The sequence below is a fragment of the Anas acuta genome, chromosome Z (genome assembly GCF_963932015.1).
Source record: "Anas acuta chromosome Z, bAnaAcu1.1, whole genome shotgun sequence".
Lineage (NCBI taxonomy): Eukaryota > Metazoa > Chordata > Aves > Anseriformes > Anatidae > Anas > Anas acuta.
In genome coordinates this window covers 19,310,321-19,325,462 of record NC_089017.1, presented here as the reverse complement: position 1 = coordinate 19,325,462, position 15,142 = coordinate 19,310,321, and the positions used below count along the sequence as shown (strand labels likewise).

Here is a 15,142-nt window from a genome sequence, read left to right as displayed (position 1 = left end):
TGTTTGCATTATCAGATTTTAGGGGGAATGGCTTTTATAGACTTCCTACAGTCTCCTTCAAAAGGACTATCAAGCGTCACTGTAAAAAGACAACACAAGGGCAAATTCCTCTGCTGGTGCTCTTCTGCATGCAGGCTTTTTAGCTGTGTAGCAGTAATTAGGGATCCTGTCTGCATAAGCACAGTGCCCGTATTTGTCTGCTGACAAAATTTGGCAATTTTCCAAACATGACTACAGATCCTAGGCACAGGTAGGTTGTACTGTGCTTTCCAGCCCTGGGAACAGAAGAACGCTAAATGGCATACGAACTCTTATTGTAGGAGTTTAACTGAAGTATATTATGTATTATATATTATATAAGTATATTACGTATTTTTTTCCATGTTGCAAGGGGAAGCAAGAAACTAGTCCTTTGTCCTAAATTTGGGTACAGTACATGCTTTTGCTGGAACTTGCTTTGGTCTCCTTTTTAAGTACATCTATTTCAAAGATGAAGAAATGAGGATATTTTAGGTTCATGCTGTAATGGAAAGATGTTACTTGTGTTAGGCAAGTCTTTGTTTTAAGGAGAGGCCAGCGTTTAATATGAAATTCTCTGCATGTGTGTTCAGTTACAAATTAGGGATTGTTTTGAAACAATACCAATTTGACTGGCTTGGAGAAACTTGTGTCAAGATGTACTTGCTTTGGCGATGCAAAATGAGTAACTGTCAGAACAGTTTTCTTCTAAAATTTCCTCTAGTTGCAGATTTATTCTTGAGATACTGAATAAAGCACCCACCTAACCATGGGTCCCTTGCTGAGATGCTGTATGCACATTCTGCCTAGGTCCTGCTTTTCTGTCTTTTCTCCATCCACAGATGAAGAATCAGAACTGACTCCTGTCAGGTATCTGAAATAAACCTATGGCTCCAACTGAAATCATTAGGTGTTGCAGGTAGAGTCCATTTAAAATAAAGCCTTAGCTTATTCTGGCTGTTTGTAGATACAGAGAGCTTGAATTAAGGATTTTCTGTTCACATTGAGAGTTGCTGAGGTGTACTTCATTATACTGCAGTGACTGTGCCTTCTGCATGTCAGCATTTTCAAGACTGATGCCAAATTTCCCTCTTAAATATTTCTGACGTGACTCGTTAACCTTTTGGTAGTACTACCATGGTGTTTTATTGATAGTGTGGCATTGGCTGGGCTGGTGATGGTTATATTTGTGGAAAAGATGTTGACATTGATGGCTACCCAAATGAAGAGCTCTCTTGCCCTGCTGAAAGCTGCAGAAAGGTAAGCAATTCTTTCTTAATTCTATAATAATTCCTATAATAATTCAGAGCATAAAGGGGGCTGAGAAACATGACTAGATCCTTTTTCAAGTTTACTGTATTCCTGTGGATAAGTTTAATTAAAACAATAGTAGAAAAGCTGATAATTTTATATTTTTAGTGACTTTAACCCATAGAACACCAGACATATCTCACTTTTTGTCTAGGACAACTGCAAATTTGTCCCGAACTCTGGGCAGGAAGATGCTGATGGTGATGGGGTTGGAGATGCCTGTGATGAAGATGCAGACGGAGATGGCATTCCCAATGACCAGGTGCTGTGCATAGGACAGGGTAAAGGAGTCTGCGCAAACAGAAGAATCTCACACTACTGCAGTAGGCAGTGATTTTGAAATCTGCTTGCTACTATTTACTGAAGATTATCTCATACACAACACTGTCAGCAGCTCTCTAAATCCTACTTTTTTCTTTATATAAAGGTCCCTTTTATTAGACCTAAAAAAGAATATACCAAAAAAACTAGGGCTACCTCACCTATCCTTAAGTCCCACCAATTTATACTATGTTATATTTTAGCATTGAATTTTACATCTTTTTTTTATACAGAACTTGTCTCCTTTCACACTCTCCCATAACATGGCCTTTAGCAACATAGTGTCTTTCATTTTAAAGAGCAGTTTGGCCTGACATAACATTTCATGAGGGATCCAACGCCCCTGTATCTCCCCCCCCACATTTCATGAGGGATCCAACCTCCCTGCCCCCTCCCCCCAATTAATGGGTGTCTTGCCAATAACTTGAAAAAGCTTTGGATCATGTTCTGAAAGAGAAAGAGGTTTCCATGTGGGGATTCTGCTGCAGAATACACCAGAGTGTAAATTCATGTTGTAAAAGCTCTTTTCCATTCACCCCATATTCTCACATGTGTGGTATTCTACACAAAGACCCTTGTATGGTATTTCTTCATGCACTTGCAAGGAAGACAGCAAGGATGCCCTGTCCAGAGTACACATGTCCATGTGGAGCTAGGGCAAACTAGCAATCGTAGAAGGCAATCACAGTCTGTTTTGCCACAGAGAGCAACCCTCAATTCTGGTAGTTTGAGGAACTTCATTTTCTTAATGTTCTGGAATGAAAGATATTAAATCCTCCTTCAACTGTAAATCCCTATGCAGATTCAGCCTTTTCACAATCAGGTAACTTCCATACTGTTGATAAGCTCTGTTTTGCCTCTTGCTCCACATGTGTGAGGTCATGGGTGTGCTAGATGTGAGAGACTGTTTACACTTCTTTGAATTTCAGTTTTCCCTGTATGCCTTCTGAGGGGAAGATAAAGTCAATAGCAGCTTGTATGACAAAAGAGTAAGACTTGTACATTTTTTTTCATCAAAAATCCTATTTTTCCAAGTGTTTTCCTTTTGTTTGAGTCTCTACCAGAAGGGGGCAACCATCTTTCACTGAGAGCATCTACGAGCCCTATCGAGATCTCTGAACAGCAGCTTTTCAGAAGGTCCATGTAAGGAAGACAGGGCATCAAAACAGGTTACTCATGTGAACCCATCCAAAATGAGAATCAGAAGTCAAAGTTATAAATAAAAGCCTTATGGTACTCAGTGTTCATGTTTAGTGTTTCCATGGTGTGGCTCAAAGTAAAACTTTGAGGGGGAGCCAGTGAAATCTAGTCTGGAGCTGATGTTCACATAAAATATCCAACTGCCCACAGTAAACATTTCTCATGAAAATAGAAATAAATGCAAGGGTTATATAAATCCACTAAAGTAGAAATGAAAGATTCAGGGTATGGTTCATTCCTAATTTGGATCTATGTCTTGCAGGATAACTGTGTCTTGACTCCCAATGTTAACCAGAGAAATAGTGACCAAGATATCTTTGGAGATGCTTGTGACAACTGCCGCAATGTCCTGAATAATGACCAGAGGGACACAGATGGTGATGGGAAAGGAGATGCTTGTGATGATGACATGGATGGCGATGGTTGGTAATTCTTCACTTACAGCTTCTCTGATGTTCTTGAAATTGACCCAGAAAATGCTGTGCATTAGAAACTTCCTGCTAACAGCTGCTAAGTGTAATGTAACATGTTGTCTTTCTTCATTAAACCTCTGTTTGGAAGTTGTTTTTTTGTTTGTTTGTTTGTTTTTTGTTTTTTTTGTGTTTTTTTTTTTTTTTTTTAGATTAATTTATATCTTTTAGTCTCCATCTGAAGCACCGAATGCTTTATAACAGATAAATTGAGCTTTGTTTCATGTATAAGTTAAGGTCATTGGTCATTCGGTAACTCCTTAAAGATGTGAACATGTCCCAGAGTATCCAGCTCTGCCTGTCTCAGATGCTCAGGAGCTACAAAATGTATTATTTCCGTTGCTGTAAGAGGCTTCAAAGAATTGGAAAAAGTCAAAGCCCTTCAGATGTAATAACAAAGATAAAATGTTCCATCCTGTAATATGACGTGGGGAACAAGAAGTGTGTGTAACTAATGAAGTATGTGTGATTGGGTTATAAGCTGTTCCTCAGCAAGATGTTTCTAACATCTATTAAATGAGCGGATATACTTCTAAGAAAGATTTGCTGTGCAGATTTATTATTTCATTGCAAGATTAAACAGTTGCTGGAAAGGAATAGTGTTTTTACTATCCTTCATGTTTACCTTGTCCATAAATTGCTTTTAACTAACATCCTATCCACCTTCTGTTAGGTATTAAGAACCTTTTGGATAATTGTCAGAGGATCCCCAACCAAGACCAGGAGGACAAGGATAATGACGGTGTTGGTGATGCCTGTGACAGCTGCCCTACAGTCAGCAACCCAAACCAGGTTAGCAGGCAGAAAAAAAAAAAAAAAAGTCCTTATTTGAGGGAAGGGACTGTTTAGATCCAAAAAGATGCAAGAGAGTGAGGCGGCCAGTGTTTATTTTTTATCAGTAGGTATTCAGGATGTTTTGTGGAGATTGATCTGCTTCTGTCATTGAAAATAGGAGCCACAATGTGTATTCTAATATCCTGGGATGTTGTTAACATCTCTCCCCTACTAATATCTTCAGCTGTCAGACTGTAAAACGTAGGCCTGCTCCAGTCCCATGAAGTGCAATGCCACACACCATACAGTGGCATGATATGGTTACATTCAGTATTTCTTTAATTAGGACCAAATTTAGATGTCATTAATTCGTAAAATTTTCACTGCTTGTGGGTGAGAAGTCAATTAGACTTTTGATTTGTTTTAAATTCTGATTAAACCATTTGAAACTACTAAATGCTGGAAGCTTTAAAGAAACATGGTAGATTTTTGAAGCCACGTTAAGAGATGAACCTCAGTTAGACGTAAGGGGTACTTAATTCCAGTTGTTGAGGAATCTTGTTTGAACTGCTCATCCTGAACTACTCCAGTCTAGTTTAACTCTGCCTATTCATTGTATGTGTTTTTCTTTAATAAAACTGACTTTTTGGTTAAATGAATGATGCAAAGAAGAAAATAGGTTTTACAAAACAAAGATTTTTCTGTGCTTTTATTTTTAATTGTTTATGTTTTGATAATACTGCCTTTTTAATAGATGCTCTCAGCAGCTGATACTGGAATTCCCTCTGTTTTCTTTTGCAGTCTGATATCGACAATGACCTGGTTGGAGATTCGTGTGATACCAATCAGGACAGGTACAGTGTGTTATAGCTTATGACAGCAGCAGGGAAGAGAACAGGCTATTGTGAGCTGAAGCATTCTACTGGTTCTTGGAGAATTGTTATCCCTCGTATTAGGCAGCATTTGATTTTAATACCTCCTCAAGGGGGTCATTTCAAAAACAACGTTGTGATTTATAAGCCTTGTTGGTTCACTTCCCTGTAGCAGTATGGTAATGGAGCCCTTCACTCCAGCCCCATGTTCACACACACTTCCTATGAATTTCTGCGGAAATGACACTAATAGCAGTGTCAGGAATCACACTATGAGCACCTTGCAGAGCGTCGTAGTGAGGGAACATGCTCTCTTTTTTTTTTAATTGTCTTCCTTTTTCATTCCTCTCTTTTTTAGCAGAAACAAGAAACAGTTTAGCATTCCTCTCTCTGCTTTAGCAGAAATTTCACAGTTAAGGGGTATGTGGTTTTCCATAAGAACACAGTGTTTCAGAACTTTATTAGCATGCACAAAACATTTCCAAATATACCACTTTGCTTTAGACACAGCAAGAGTGGCAAGGCTGCTCTATTGCCTTCACATGCCCCGACTGTTCAGGGGAGCATGTCCTACAAGAAACTGCATGACACCTCTCTGGAAGCAGGTTCTGCACAACCACCTTTGAGGGCATCAAGTCCCTCCCCCATGCTCCTCACTTGAAGCGAGGGGAAAGGGAAGTGATAAATCCTGTGCTGACGCAACCAAGCTGCAAGGTCTGACCTTGTGGCTCTTGGTGGCTCCTATGAGTTCAGGAGTCTACTTCCCCACTTCTGCTGGGAGCACTTCTGAGAGTTTTGAACCACTAGCTGATGAGGCCCCCAGTGTTTGGGAGCTGTTTTACTCTTAAGTATGGCCTTGTTTTTTTTCCTGTTTTCAAAAAGGGACATGTATTTTTTTCCTCAAACCTAACTAATCTGCAGGAAGAATCTCCTGGTAGAACATACTGTTGTCCTGCCTGAGGTTAACCTCTCAACAGACAGATGTGCATGGTCCTCACTGTATTTCCACTTAAGGACTTGTAGGCGTTAGTTGCTCTGATCTAAAATTAAAGCACCTTTCTTAAGCAGGGTGGGACAGGTGGGAATATGCATAGCTGTAAACTGCAACGCAGCCTCTTTTGCTCTGCCTATGCTAGACAAAAGGCTGCAGAGGGGAAATATGTCCACCTTGCCAGAAAACATTTTGTTTGTGGTGTGTGTGCAAAACACACCTGACTTCAGGCCATTGCTGTGGCTTTTATCCTAATCTCTGGGCACATGTCTGAAGTGTCCCTGCACCTCCCCTGGGGAATAAAATCTCATCATAAAAGTGTGCCCAGAATCCTAGAAATACAACAGCTGCATTTAGCTCTTGGGCTAAAAAAAAAAAAAAAAAAAAAAAAATCTGTTGGAAACAAGAAGTACAAGCCCCTCAAGCCCTCTTTTTTTCTTTGTCCCAGTGGTTAAGATGTACTTAGCCTTTTAAATGGAAAAACAAGGCAGCCATTCCATAACTTCCCAAACCCTTTCCTATACTTTGTGTCTCTGGTACTGGTGACTCTTCATGTAACCACCTGATGTTTTTTGTTGTGCTTGGGAGCTGCAGACTCCTTACTGCTCAGCTACCCATGGGATAGTAACGTAACAAGATGTGGTATGCAGGAGGTTGAAAGTGGTGCTTTTTTTTTAAAAAAAAAAAAAAAAACGAGTCTGATTTCTGTTGCTCACACAGATTCTTTCACAGATTTCACTCACACTCACGCATTCATGAGCACCGAGACACTTGTGGATGTTATGGGCAGAGATGCCGACTGTTGACCTCTTACTGTGTCTCCTGAGTGCCTTTTGGTTGGTGACACGGCACTTGTTGGGTGTGCTTTAGGTGCTTGTTAGGAGCGCGTGTCATTTGGGATCCTGGCTGTGGAATCTTTTCCCACTCCCTGTAAGGCTTTCTTCTGTTTTCCTCATCTGGGTAGCCTTCTTCCTCTGCCACCTTACTGTATGGCCTGATTGTTCCTTGTCTCTTTGCTGTTCAGCTGCCTAAGTGACACCAGGTCACAACGTCCTCCTTCTCTGTTTGCCAGCTCCAGGGGGGCCCCTGGTGCAGGTCCCCTTCAGATACAGGTGCTGTCCCCCATGCAGAGGCAGGAGCTGATGCCAGTGTGCTGTTTGTTTCTCTTTGTCTCCGTGCTTGCAGCGATGGTGACGGGCACCAGGACAGCACAGACAACTGCCCCACCATCATTAACAGCTCCCAGCTGGACACCGATAAGGACGGGCTGGGTGACGAGTGTGATGAGGATGATGATAACGATGGCATTCCTGACCTCCTGCCCCCTGGCCCTGACAACTGCAGGCTGGTCCCCAACCCAGGGCAGGAAGATGACAATGGTAAGCTGGGCTTTCAGTAGCTGATTTGGTGCTTATAGTACCATGTTTTTCCCCAACACACACACTTAACCTGCCCCAGTCACCACGTGTACATACACTCCCTGCACAGCACTGTGTCCCAGGACTGTGCCTTTGGCCAAGACAGAGCTCCTTGGGTCCCACCCCAGGGATTTTTTTTGGTCATCAGGGCTGAGACTCCATTCACCTGCTCCTTGGACACCCTGGTGCAGTGACTAGGCCAGGTGTGGATTCCTGCTACACCATGAATCTGCTCTCGCTTCTCTGCTGCATACAGGTGATGGAGTTGGGGATATCTGCGAGTCTGATTTTGACCAGGATACAGTAATTGATCGGATCGACGTCTGCCCTGAGAACGCGGAGATCACCTTGACAGACTTTAGAGCCTACCAGACAGTAGTGCTGGACCCGGAGGGAGATGCGCAGATTGATCCCAACTGGGTGGTTCTGAACCAGGTAAAAATACATCTCTCTGGTCTTTGTCACCTGGCTGAGAAAGATCATCTGAAAGGCACAGTAAAACTGTCTCTATAATTGCTGGACCTCTCACAAACAAGTGAGAAATGGAAATTGCTTGTTGGCTGACTGTTTTACAGGTGTTACAGTGAAACAACTTTTCCTTCAGTGCGTGACAGCTTGAAGCTTGATGCTGCTAATGAACTAAAATAACTACAAGCTGGTTGACTTGTGCTGGGTGGATTTCACTGCTGCCAAGATGGCAAACATGAGACTTTTGTGTCATCCTGATGAAATAACGAAGTCTCATGAGTCCTTTCTATTGTTTGAAAGTCTGAGCTGCCATATAGCAGAGCATTTACTCCTAGATAGAGTCCAGTAAATGTTATTTACACTGACACATTTTAGTCTTCAGGAGGTGAATGTGTTCAGAGTCGCAAGGAATGCACATTTGACTCCCACTGCCAAGTGGAGCTGAAATACATAAGCCTTCCTTAGGCCAGTCCTGGCAGTCAGTTTAGTCTTAAAGTCTGTTGTCAAATTCTGTGAGCTAAGCTTTGCAAAAGCCCTCTTCCCTCATTTGTTTTTTTCAGTCCCATCTCCAATTCTGCCCAGGTTTGGTGATTTCAGGAGAATTGGGAGAGGGAGGGAAAGTACCAGAATACCAGTAAATTCAGTCCTGCAGTGGGAAGAGAAAAATCCTTCCTGCCTCTGTGCGCACAAGCAGCTGAAACATTAGGATTTGATTATAGCTCTCATTTTAATTCAGAGCTACAAGTGTTACAGACATGTTATGAGCCAAAGGAGGAGATGGATGGAGGGGGTGCTAGCAGGAGGCCAGAAGGGGCTTGACAGGCTTAGCCAACCCAATTCGTCACGCACACTAACCACCCTGAATTTAATCTTACAGGGCATGGAAATCGTGCAGACCATGAACAGTGATCCTGGCCTTGCTGTTGGTATGTGCCCCTCTTCTGAGATTCAGGCTTTACAGTAGAAAATCTTTTGGCATGCAAACGTGTTGTCTGCAGGCTTGGTTTTAACCTGTGTGTCCTCTTAGGTTACACAGCTTTTAATGGTGTCGACTTCGAGGGCACTTTCCACGTGAACACAGTGACAGATGATGACTACGCTGGTTTTATTTTTGGCTATCAAGACAGCTCTAGCTTTTACGTGGTAATGTGGAAACAGACGGAGCAGACGTACTGGCAGGCGACTCCCTTCAGAGCTGTGGCAGAGCCCGGCATTCAGCTAAAGGTACCGGTCCTGCCTCCTAGCTGGGGACACGGTGGTCACAGCCTGGCAGTGCCACCCTGACAGCCGACAGACCTCGTGCTGCGTGTTGGCAGCTCTGCTGTGGCCAAGCCACTGGGCTGTGTGTCAGCAGTGCTGCCCAACCGCTGTTCTCCCCCTGCTGTGGGCATCAAATCTGCGGTCAGACTGCTGCCACTCAGCCCTGCTAACAGCGCTGTTTTGTAAGGAACTCCATCGCCAGTCCTGCCCCTGCTCATCAGCTGGAGCATTTAGTCTCTGATTATCCTCTGACTGTAACTGGTCAGGTTGCTTGCTTCTCCTTAGTCCCAAGTGCTCACTTATTATCTGTGCAAGCACTAGCTGTAGTTATGAAGGCAGTTATGGGCTTGTGAGTGGGAGGGAGGGTGCTTCTGCAGACCTCCCCACTACAAAAGACTTGGAGCTCCTGGAAACAACATACCTCTGTGGTCAGCACTGGAAAATTATGTTTCTGCAGGCTGTGAAATCAAAGACAGGCCCTGGTGAGCACCTCCGCAACTCCCTCTGGCACACGGGGGACACCAGCGACCAGGTCAGACTGCTGTGGAAGGACCCCCGGAACGTAGGGTGGAAGGACAAAGTCTCCTACCGCTGGTTCTTGCAGCACAGACCCCAGATTGGATATATCAGGTAAGACAGGAAAGGATTGCTAAGGTAACTACAGGTTGTATTTCTGTTTAAACTGTGCTCAACACCTAATGTAAGTGGGAATCTGAGAAGCCACAATGTATCCGTGCTTTGCAGTTACGAAGCATTGAAACAGGTCAGAATTGTGAAATTCTACCTGCAATTCTTTTCCTAGGAAAGACAATTGCAAGCCAACCCTGTTTTGTGACTCTGTTTTGTACCACGTGTAACTGCCTCACACTAATAAGCCATTTAATGGCTTTAATACTTTGTTTTCCAAGGTACTGTTGGCCTCTGACCTGAAAAACAATGCATTACAATGTTTCTTAATTTTGATCTTTCAGTTGGAATTGTACCAGTTTGCTTTTATGTTCTGTGAGAACAGAAATAAAGTTGTCCACTTAATGGCTGTGATCCTATGGTTAGTAATTATCACGATATGAAAGATCTGAGATTGCATAGCATGTACCCAGAAAGTTTGTTGATGCTCTTAAGTGCCTGCTAACCAGACTCATTTTGTTATTTGAAAAAACAAGTTATTTAAAAACAGATCGCTATTCAGAAGGAAGAGCTTGATTATGAAAAAAAATGAAAAAAATAAACTGCTCCATCACCCTGAGCTCAGGTTTTGCAGCCTCATAATAGAATAAACACAGGGAGGTGAGTTGTTCTTCAAGAAATCACCACCTTGCAGCTGAGATGCAGTATCTTGGTGGTGTAATAATTCCACTTTTCTGGTGCAGAGCATCACCTTCAGCAGTAATTGGAGTAAGCGTGTTTGATTTAAGAACATTTGTACTGTCAGTCACTGTGCCCTAGCCACTGGGCAGCAGTGAATTGATTTTGGGTTCCCTTTAGACCAGGCTGTTTGTGAAACTGCTTTACAAGCAGTCATCTGCCTGTGGTTGCAGTCTCTCTAGCCAGCCTAATTAACAGACCCTGTAGCTGAGGAAGGAGGTAATGCCAGTGTCACAAAATCTGTCGAACCAAATGCAGTCAGGCTTAAAGCAAGTCTCTGCCTGCACTCCATCCACAGCTCACTGTGGTCTGTTCAGGCTGGATGCCACGGACCATAATGTGTCTCACAGAGCTTTTCCGACGCTACAAAGAAGCGTAGGAAAAAGGCACTTGAGCCAGCCTCTCCCATGGAAGCTTGGAAGAAAACAAGCTCTGTTCATTGTACAGATAATTCTGAACTGCCTCCGCAAATCAGAAAATAAACTCAGGAACATAACAGGAATTGTTGTTTGTTTTTTTTTTCATATGTTATGGAAAGACATAGGAACTTTCTTTCCCTTCACCACCCACTATTTTCTTGCATTTAAACTGGCTCCTAACGCAATGATGCCCTCATCCAAAATAGGGCCCTCCAGGCTCATCATCCAGTAAGTTGTTTACCCGGCACCCCAGAGGCTGTGGACTTGGTATATCCAGCAGTGATAGCTCAGCTGGCTCCAGTGTGCCCAGTACAGGGCATGTGCTGGAAATCTGGCAGGGAGCAGCTATTCCCAGAGTTATTTGGGAATTTGCTGACAGTTTCTGTAACAAGGAAGTGCCAGATCATCAAAACTGTTCCTGGAATTAATCATTTTCACATTTTTAAAAGAAATCTGACAGTCAGGGAAGCAGCTTTAAGATTCTAAATGGTTTGTTTGAAATTTTGCCTGTTTAAAAAAAAAAAGTTAAACTGCATGAGACAAAGTCCATCTGGCCTTCTTCAGCTGACCTAACCTGATTTCCCCTTTCTGCTATAGTGATCAGCTGTGGACTGACACAGGACTGATGGCAGGGTAAAATGTTCTTTTGACTTTTGCTGGATATGTTAAAAAATAAATAAATAAATAAAAAATCACCAAAACACAAAACCTTCTCCCATCTGAGCTCTTTCTTGAGAGCAGCAGTGTTCCTGCAAAGGAGCACTGCAAGGAGCTTGAACTGCTTTTTCTTCCCTAGGCTAGCTGCTGGCAGGAAGGCATGTCCAAGGCTAGAATCAACATGGATTGTTAATGACAAATGGCACTAATAAATGACACTACTTTTATAAATGCTGCAGCCTTAGAGAAGACCTAACACAAATTCTGTTTGCTTTCACTAAGGGCAAGATTTTACGAAGGCTCTGACCTAGTGGCAGACTCTGGTGTCACTATAGACACCACGATGCGTGGAGGACGGCTTGGAGTTTTCTGCTTCTCTCAGGAAAACATCATCTGGTCCAACCTGAAATACCGCTGTAATGGTAATTTTTCTCCTTTTTTGCTAACAACTAGCAAGTGGCCACAGAGAACTGCTAGTGTGGTTTTCGGATTAAGCCATCTTGCATCTTCTCCTTTGATTTTCATTTACAAGTTTTTCGCAGCTGTGAAACGCCTCCCCTGACACCAGCAACGCACTGCAGCCCAGCCAGACGGGAACTAACACCCCACCACTGCTCCTCCCAGAGCAGTCACTGCTGCAGAGATTGTGCCAACTAAGTAGTACAGCTGTCATCGGAGAATTAAAGTGTTATTTAAAACCAACCAACCGTGAGGGTTGTACATGCACAATATACTGAGGTCATCATATATGGAAGATGCCTTAAGCTCCGAATGCAAGGTGAAGCAAATCTGGAGATTCTCTGGGATCAGTCACCAGACCTCAGCATCGCATGTGTTAGGGGCTGGTTGCTCCTGTCTGGGGGTGGAGAAGATGCTAAGATGGCCTTCCTCCTGGGGGAATCCTCCTCAGGCTCTGGGGAGCGCACTATCTGTCCACTTAGAGAGAGATCCCCCAAGCTGGCATAGTTCCTTTGCTCTCTGTGGATCCCAGAAGCCCAGCCTGGATCTGCGTTGGACACAGCATAGACAGGCCCTAGATCTGCAGCTTGTGCGGGGGATGGACCTTGGTTCTCGAGCACTCCACGCTCCTAGGTTGCTGCATGCAGAAACAGGGGGAAAGTGAAGGAGGAACCTCTAGACAGATTGTGGTTCTTACAACTAAAGATTACTTGATAAGAGTCTCAAGCAGTATGTGGTTTCCCAGAAAGCACATTTCAAAGCTGCCACTGAAGTTGCAGATACTTTTCCTGGCAGTGAGCAAGCAGTGGCTTTGCTGCAGGCGCCACAGTGATTCAATGAAACCACTCAGGGAAGCCTCTGGAGTTCCCAAGCATCGTTGCATTTTTTGGATAAGTTCTTATAGTTGCATAAAAAGATTGGAAAGAATTGAGCCTCAAACAAAGAAGTTACCAAACCAACAGCTGAAAAAAGCAGAGGATTTGTCACTTTTTTCCTAAACATTGTGTTTATTTCCTTTTTTTAAAGTTTAGAGTCCTGCTCTATGTCAGGGTGGAAATAACCATATCAGGTGGCTCAGCTTCACTGCTGTGACTCCTTACTTGGGTACTGCGTTAGCTTTCCCCTTGGTTCTGGGCTCTCCAGGTGAGATGGTCTGATATCTGGCAAAGGGACACTGCAAACACAGCATCAGTCAGAACTGCAGTCACTCTTACAACAGTGACCTACACAGCTCCAGCTTCTTTCACCAATTTTGAAGTTTTTCTAATATTTGCTGCTGGTCCCTGGGTTAATGTTTCTGTCTGCTCCTGTGGCATGGAACACCATCACAGGGAAGCTGGAGTAGGATACACGAGAAATAGAGAAGCTGGTGCCATGAGCATATCTGGGGTGCACAGCACGATGCCTTTTTTTCTTTTTCTGTTATAGAATCATTTAGTTTAGAAAAGACCTCTAAGAACATCTGGTCCTACCTTTAACCTAGCACTGCCAAGTCCACCATTAAACCATGTCCCCAAGCACCATATCCACACATTTTCTGGAGACCTCCAGGGTTGGTTGGTGACTCCACCACCTCCCTGGCCAGCCTGTTCCAATGCTGCACAACTCTTTCAGTGCAGAAATTTCTCCTAATATCCAACCTAAACCTCCTCAGCGCAACTTGAGGCCACTTCCTCTTATCACTTGGTAGTTAGGAGAAGAGCCTGATTCCTCACCTTGCTAGAGCCTCCTTTGAAGTTAGCCTTTTCACCTTTCCAGTCTGCTTTTATTCATACAAATAGAAGAGTGGAAGCCACAAAGTTTTTGGGTGGAAGTAAATACAACCTGAAGATTGATGGTACTCCAGCGTGGGCCGGCATGGTAGCACGCACGCTGCCTTGCTAGTCTGTCTGTGCTTTTCAGTGGCATATGCTAAAACTGAAACTAGTCCCAGTCCATTCTGAGTGTGTAAACAAAAGAGAAGGCGTATTATGTAAAGAAGTAGTTGGATAATCAATTTGTTTAAGTGTTCCTTGATTTCGTTGGAAGATACTAAAGTTTTTCATATTTTCCTCTTTTCAGACACCATTCCAGAGGACTTTCAAGAATTTCAAGCTCAGCAATTTGGAGTTGGGGATATTTAAGAAGTAAAGGCAAACTAACATTGCTATTGCAAACAATAAAACAGTATATTTTAAATCCTTATATGATTGTTGTAAGAGTACACACCGCAGCTTGTTCTCATTGATGTGACTATGTCAGACTTTTTTTTGTATAAAAGTGAAAATAAAAATGAGACAAAATATTCTGGGGTTTCAGTTGTGTTCAGATTTGCCCTAATGTCTAAGGAGTGGTGTGTGATGTTTAACTATACTTAAAACATTCCCAGGAATAGTTTGAATTTGCTGCCATTTGGGGTTCCATGTTAAGCAGGCTGGTGAAAAAAAGGCAATTTTGGCTGCCTGGTCCATGTCAGAAACAAAAGTTTGCATTCAGCCTGGAACTGGATGTTAGAGGAGAGGCGGGTGCTGCTCATCAGTGTCTTTTCCAAGTCAGCTTACACACTGGTTGGAAGATGTGCATTAGAGGAGTTTAACTCCTTTCAGATTTAGTTACCTTTAGGGGACTTGTACTCTGCTCTGGTGAGGCTGCCCCTCAAGTGCTGTGTTCACCTTTGGGCCCCTCAGTGCAAGGACATCGAGGTGCTCGAGTGAGTCCAGAGCAGGGCTATGAAGCTGGTGAAGGGCCTGGAACACAAGTCCCATGGGGAGCGGCTGAGGGCACTGTGGTTGCTCAGTCTGGAGAAGAGCAGGCTCAGGGGTCGGTCTCTTCTCACAGATAACCAGTGATAGGAGTAGAGGGAATGGCCTCAAGTTGTGCCAGGGGAGGTTCAGGTTGGAAATGAGGAGACATTTCTGCTCAGAAAGAGCAGTCAGGCACTGGGACGGGTTGCCCAGGGAGGTGGTGGAGTCATCATCCCTGGGGGTGTTCAAGGCAAGGTTGGACGTGGTGCTTGGGGACATGGTTTAGTGGGTGACAGTGGTGGTGGAGGAGGGTTGGGCCAGATGATCTTGGAGGGCTTTTCCCACCCTAATGATTCTGAGACTTCCTGAAAGACCTGTTAGACCTCCCCACCCCCAGAAACTTAGGAGTACACCAT

The 15,142-nt window shown here is 43.6% G+C and overlaps 1 protein-coding gene across 2 annotated transcripts in view; it reads left to right on the top strand.

The window, feature by feature from the left end:
• Positions 1–14,287, top strand: part of THBS4 (thrombospondin 4) — a 38,836-nt gene extending 24,549 nt beyond the window's left edge. Inside the window, exons 11-22 of one of the 2 annotated variants that reach the window (XM_068667075.1) lie at positions 1,174–1,278; positions 1,484–1,591; positions 3,113–3,272; positions 3,994–4,112; positions 4,896–4,948; positions 7,143–7,336; positions 7,632–7,810; positions 8,721–8,769; positions 8,871–9,067; positions 9,561–9,733; positions 11,827–11,966; positions 14,065–14,287. In XM_068667075.1, coding sequence (XP_068523176.1) covers positions 1,174–1,278; positions 1,484–1,591; positions 3,113–3,272; positions 3,994–4,112; positions 4,896–4,948; positions 7,143–7,336; positions 7,632–7,810; positions 8,721–8,769; positions 8,871–9,067; positions 9,561–9,733; positions 11,827–11,966; positions 14,065–14,126 — 1,539 coding nt within the window. In that variant the 3' untranslated portion in view covers positions 14,127–14,287. Of the gene's footprint in view, positions 1–1,173; positions 1,279–1,483; positions 1,592–3,112; positions 3,273–3,993; positions 4,113–4,895; positions 4,949–7,142; positions 7,337–7,631; positions 7,811–8,720; positions 8,770–8,870; positions 9,068–9,560; positions 9,734–11,826; positions 11,967–12,086; positions 13,426–14,064 lie in introns of those variants that run through there. The other variant, XM_068667076.1, reaches the window with a different exon arrangement.
• The last annotated feature ends 855 nt before the right edge of the window (positions 14,288–15,142 follow it).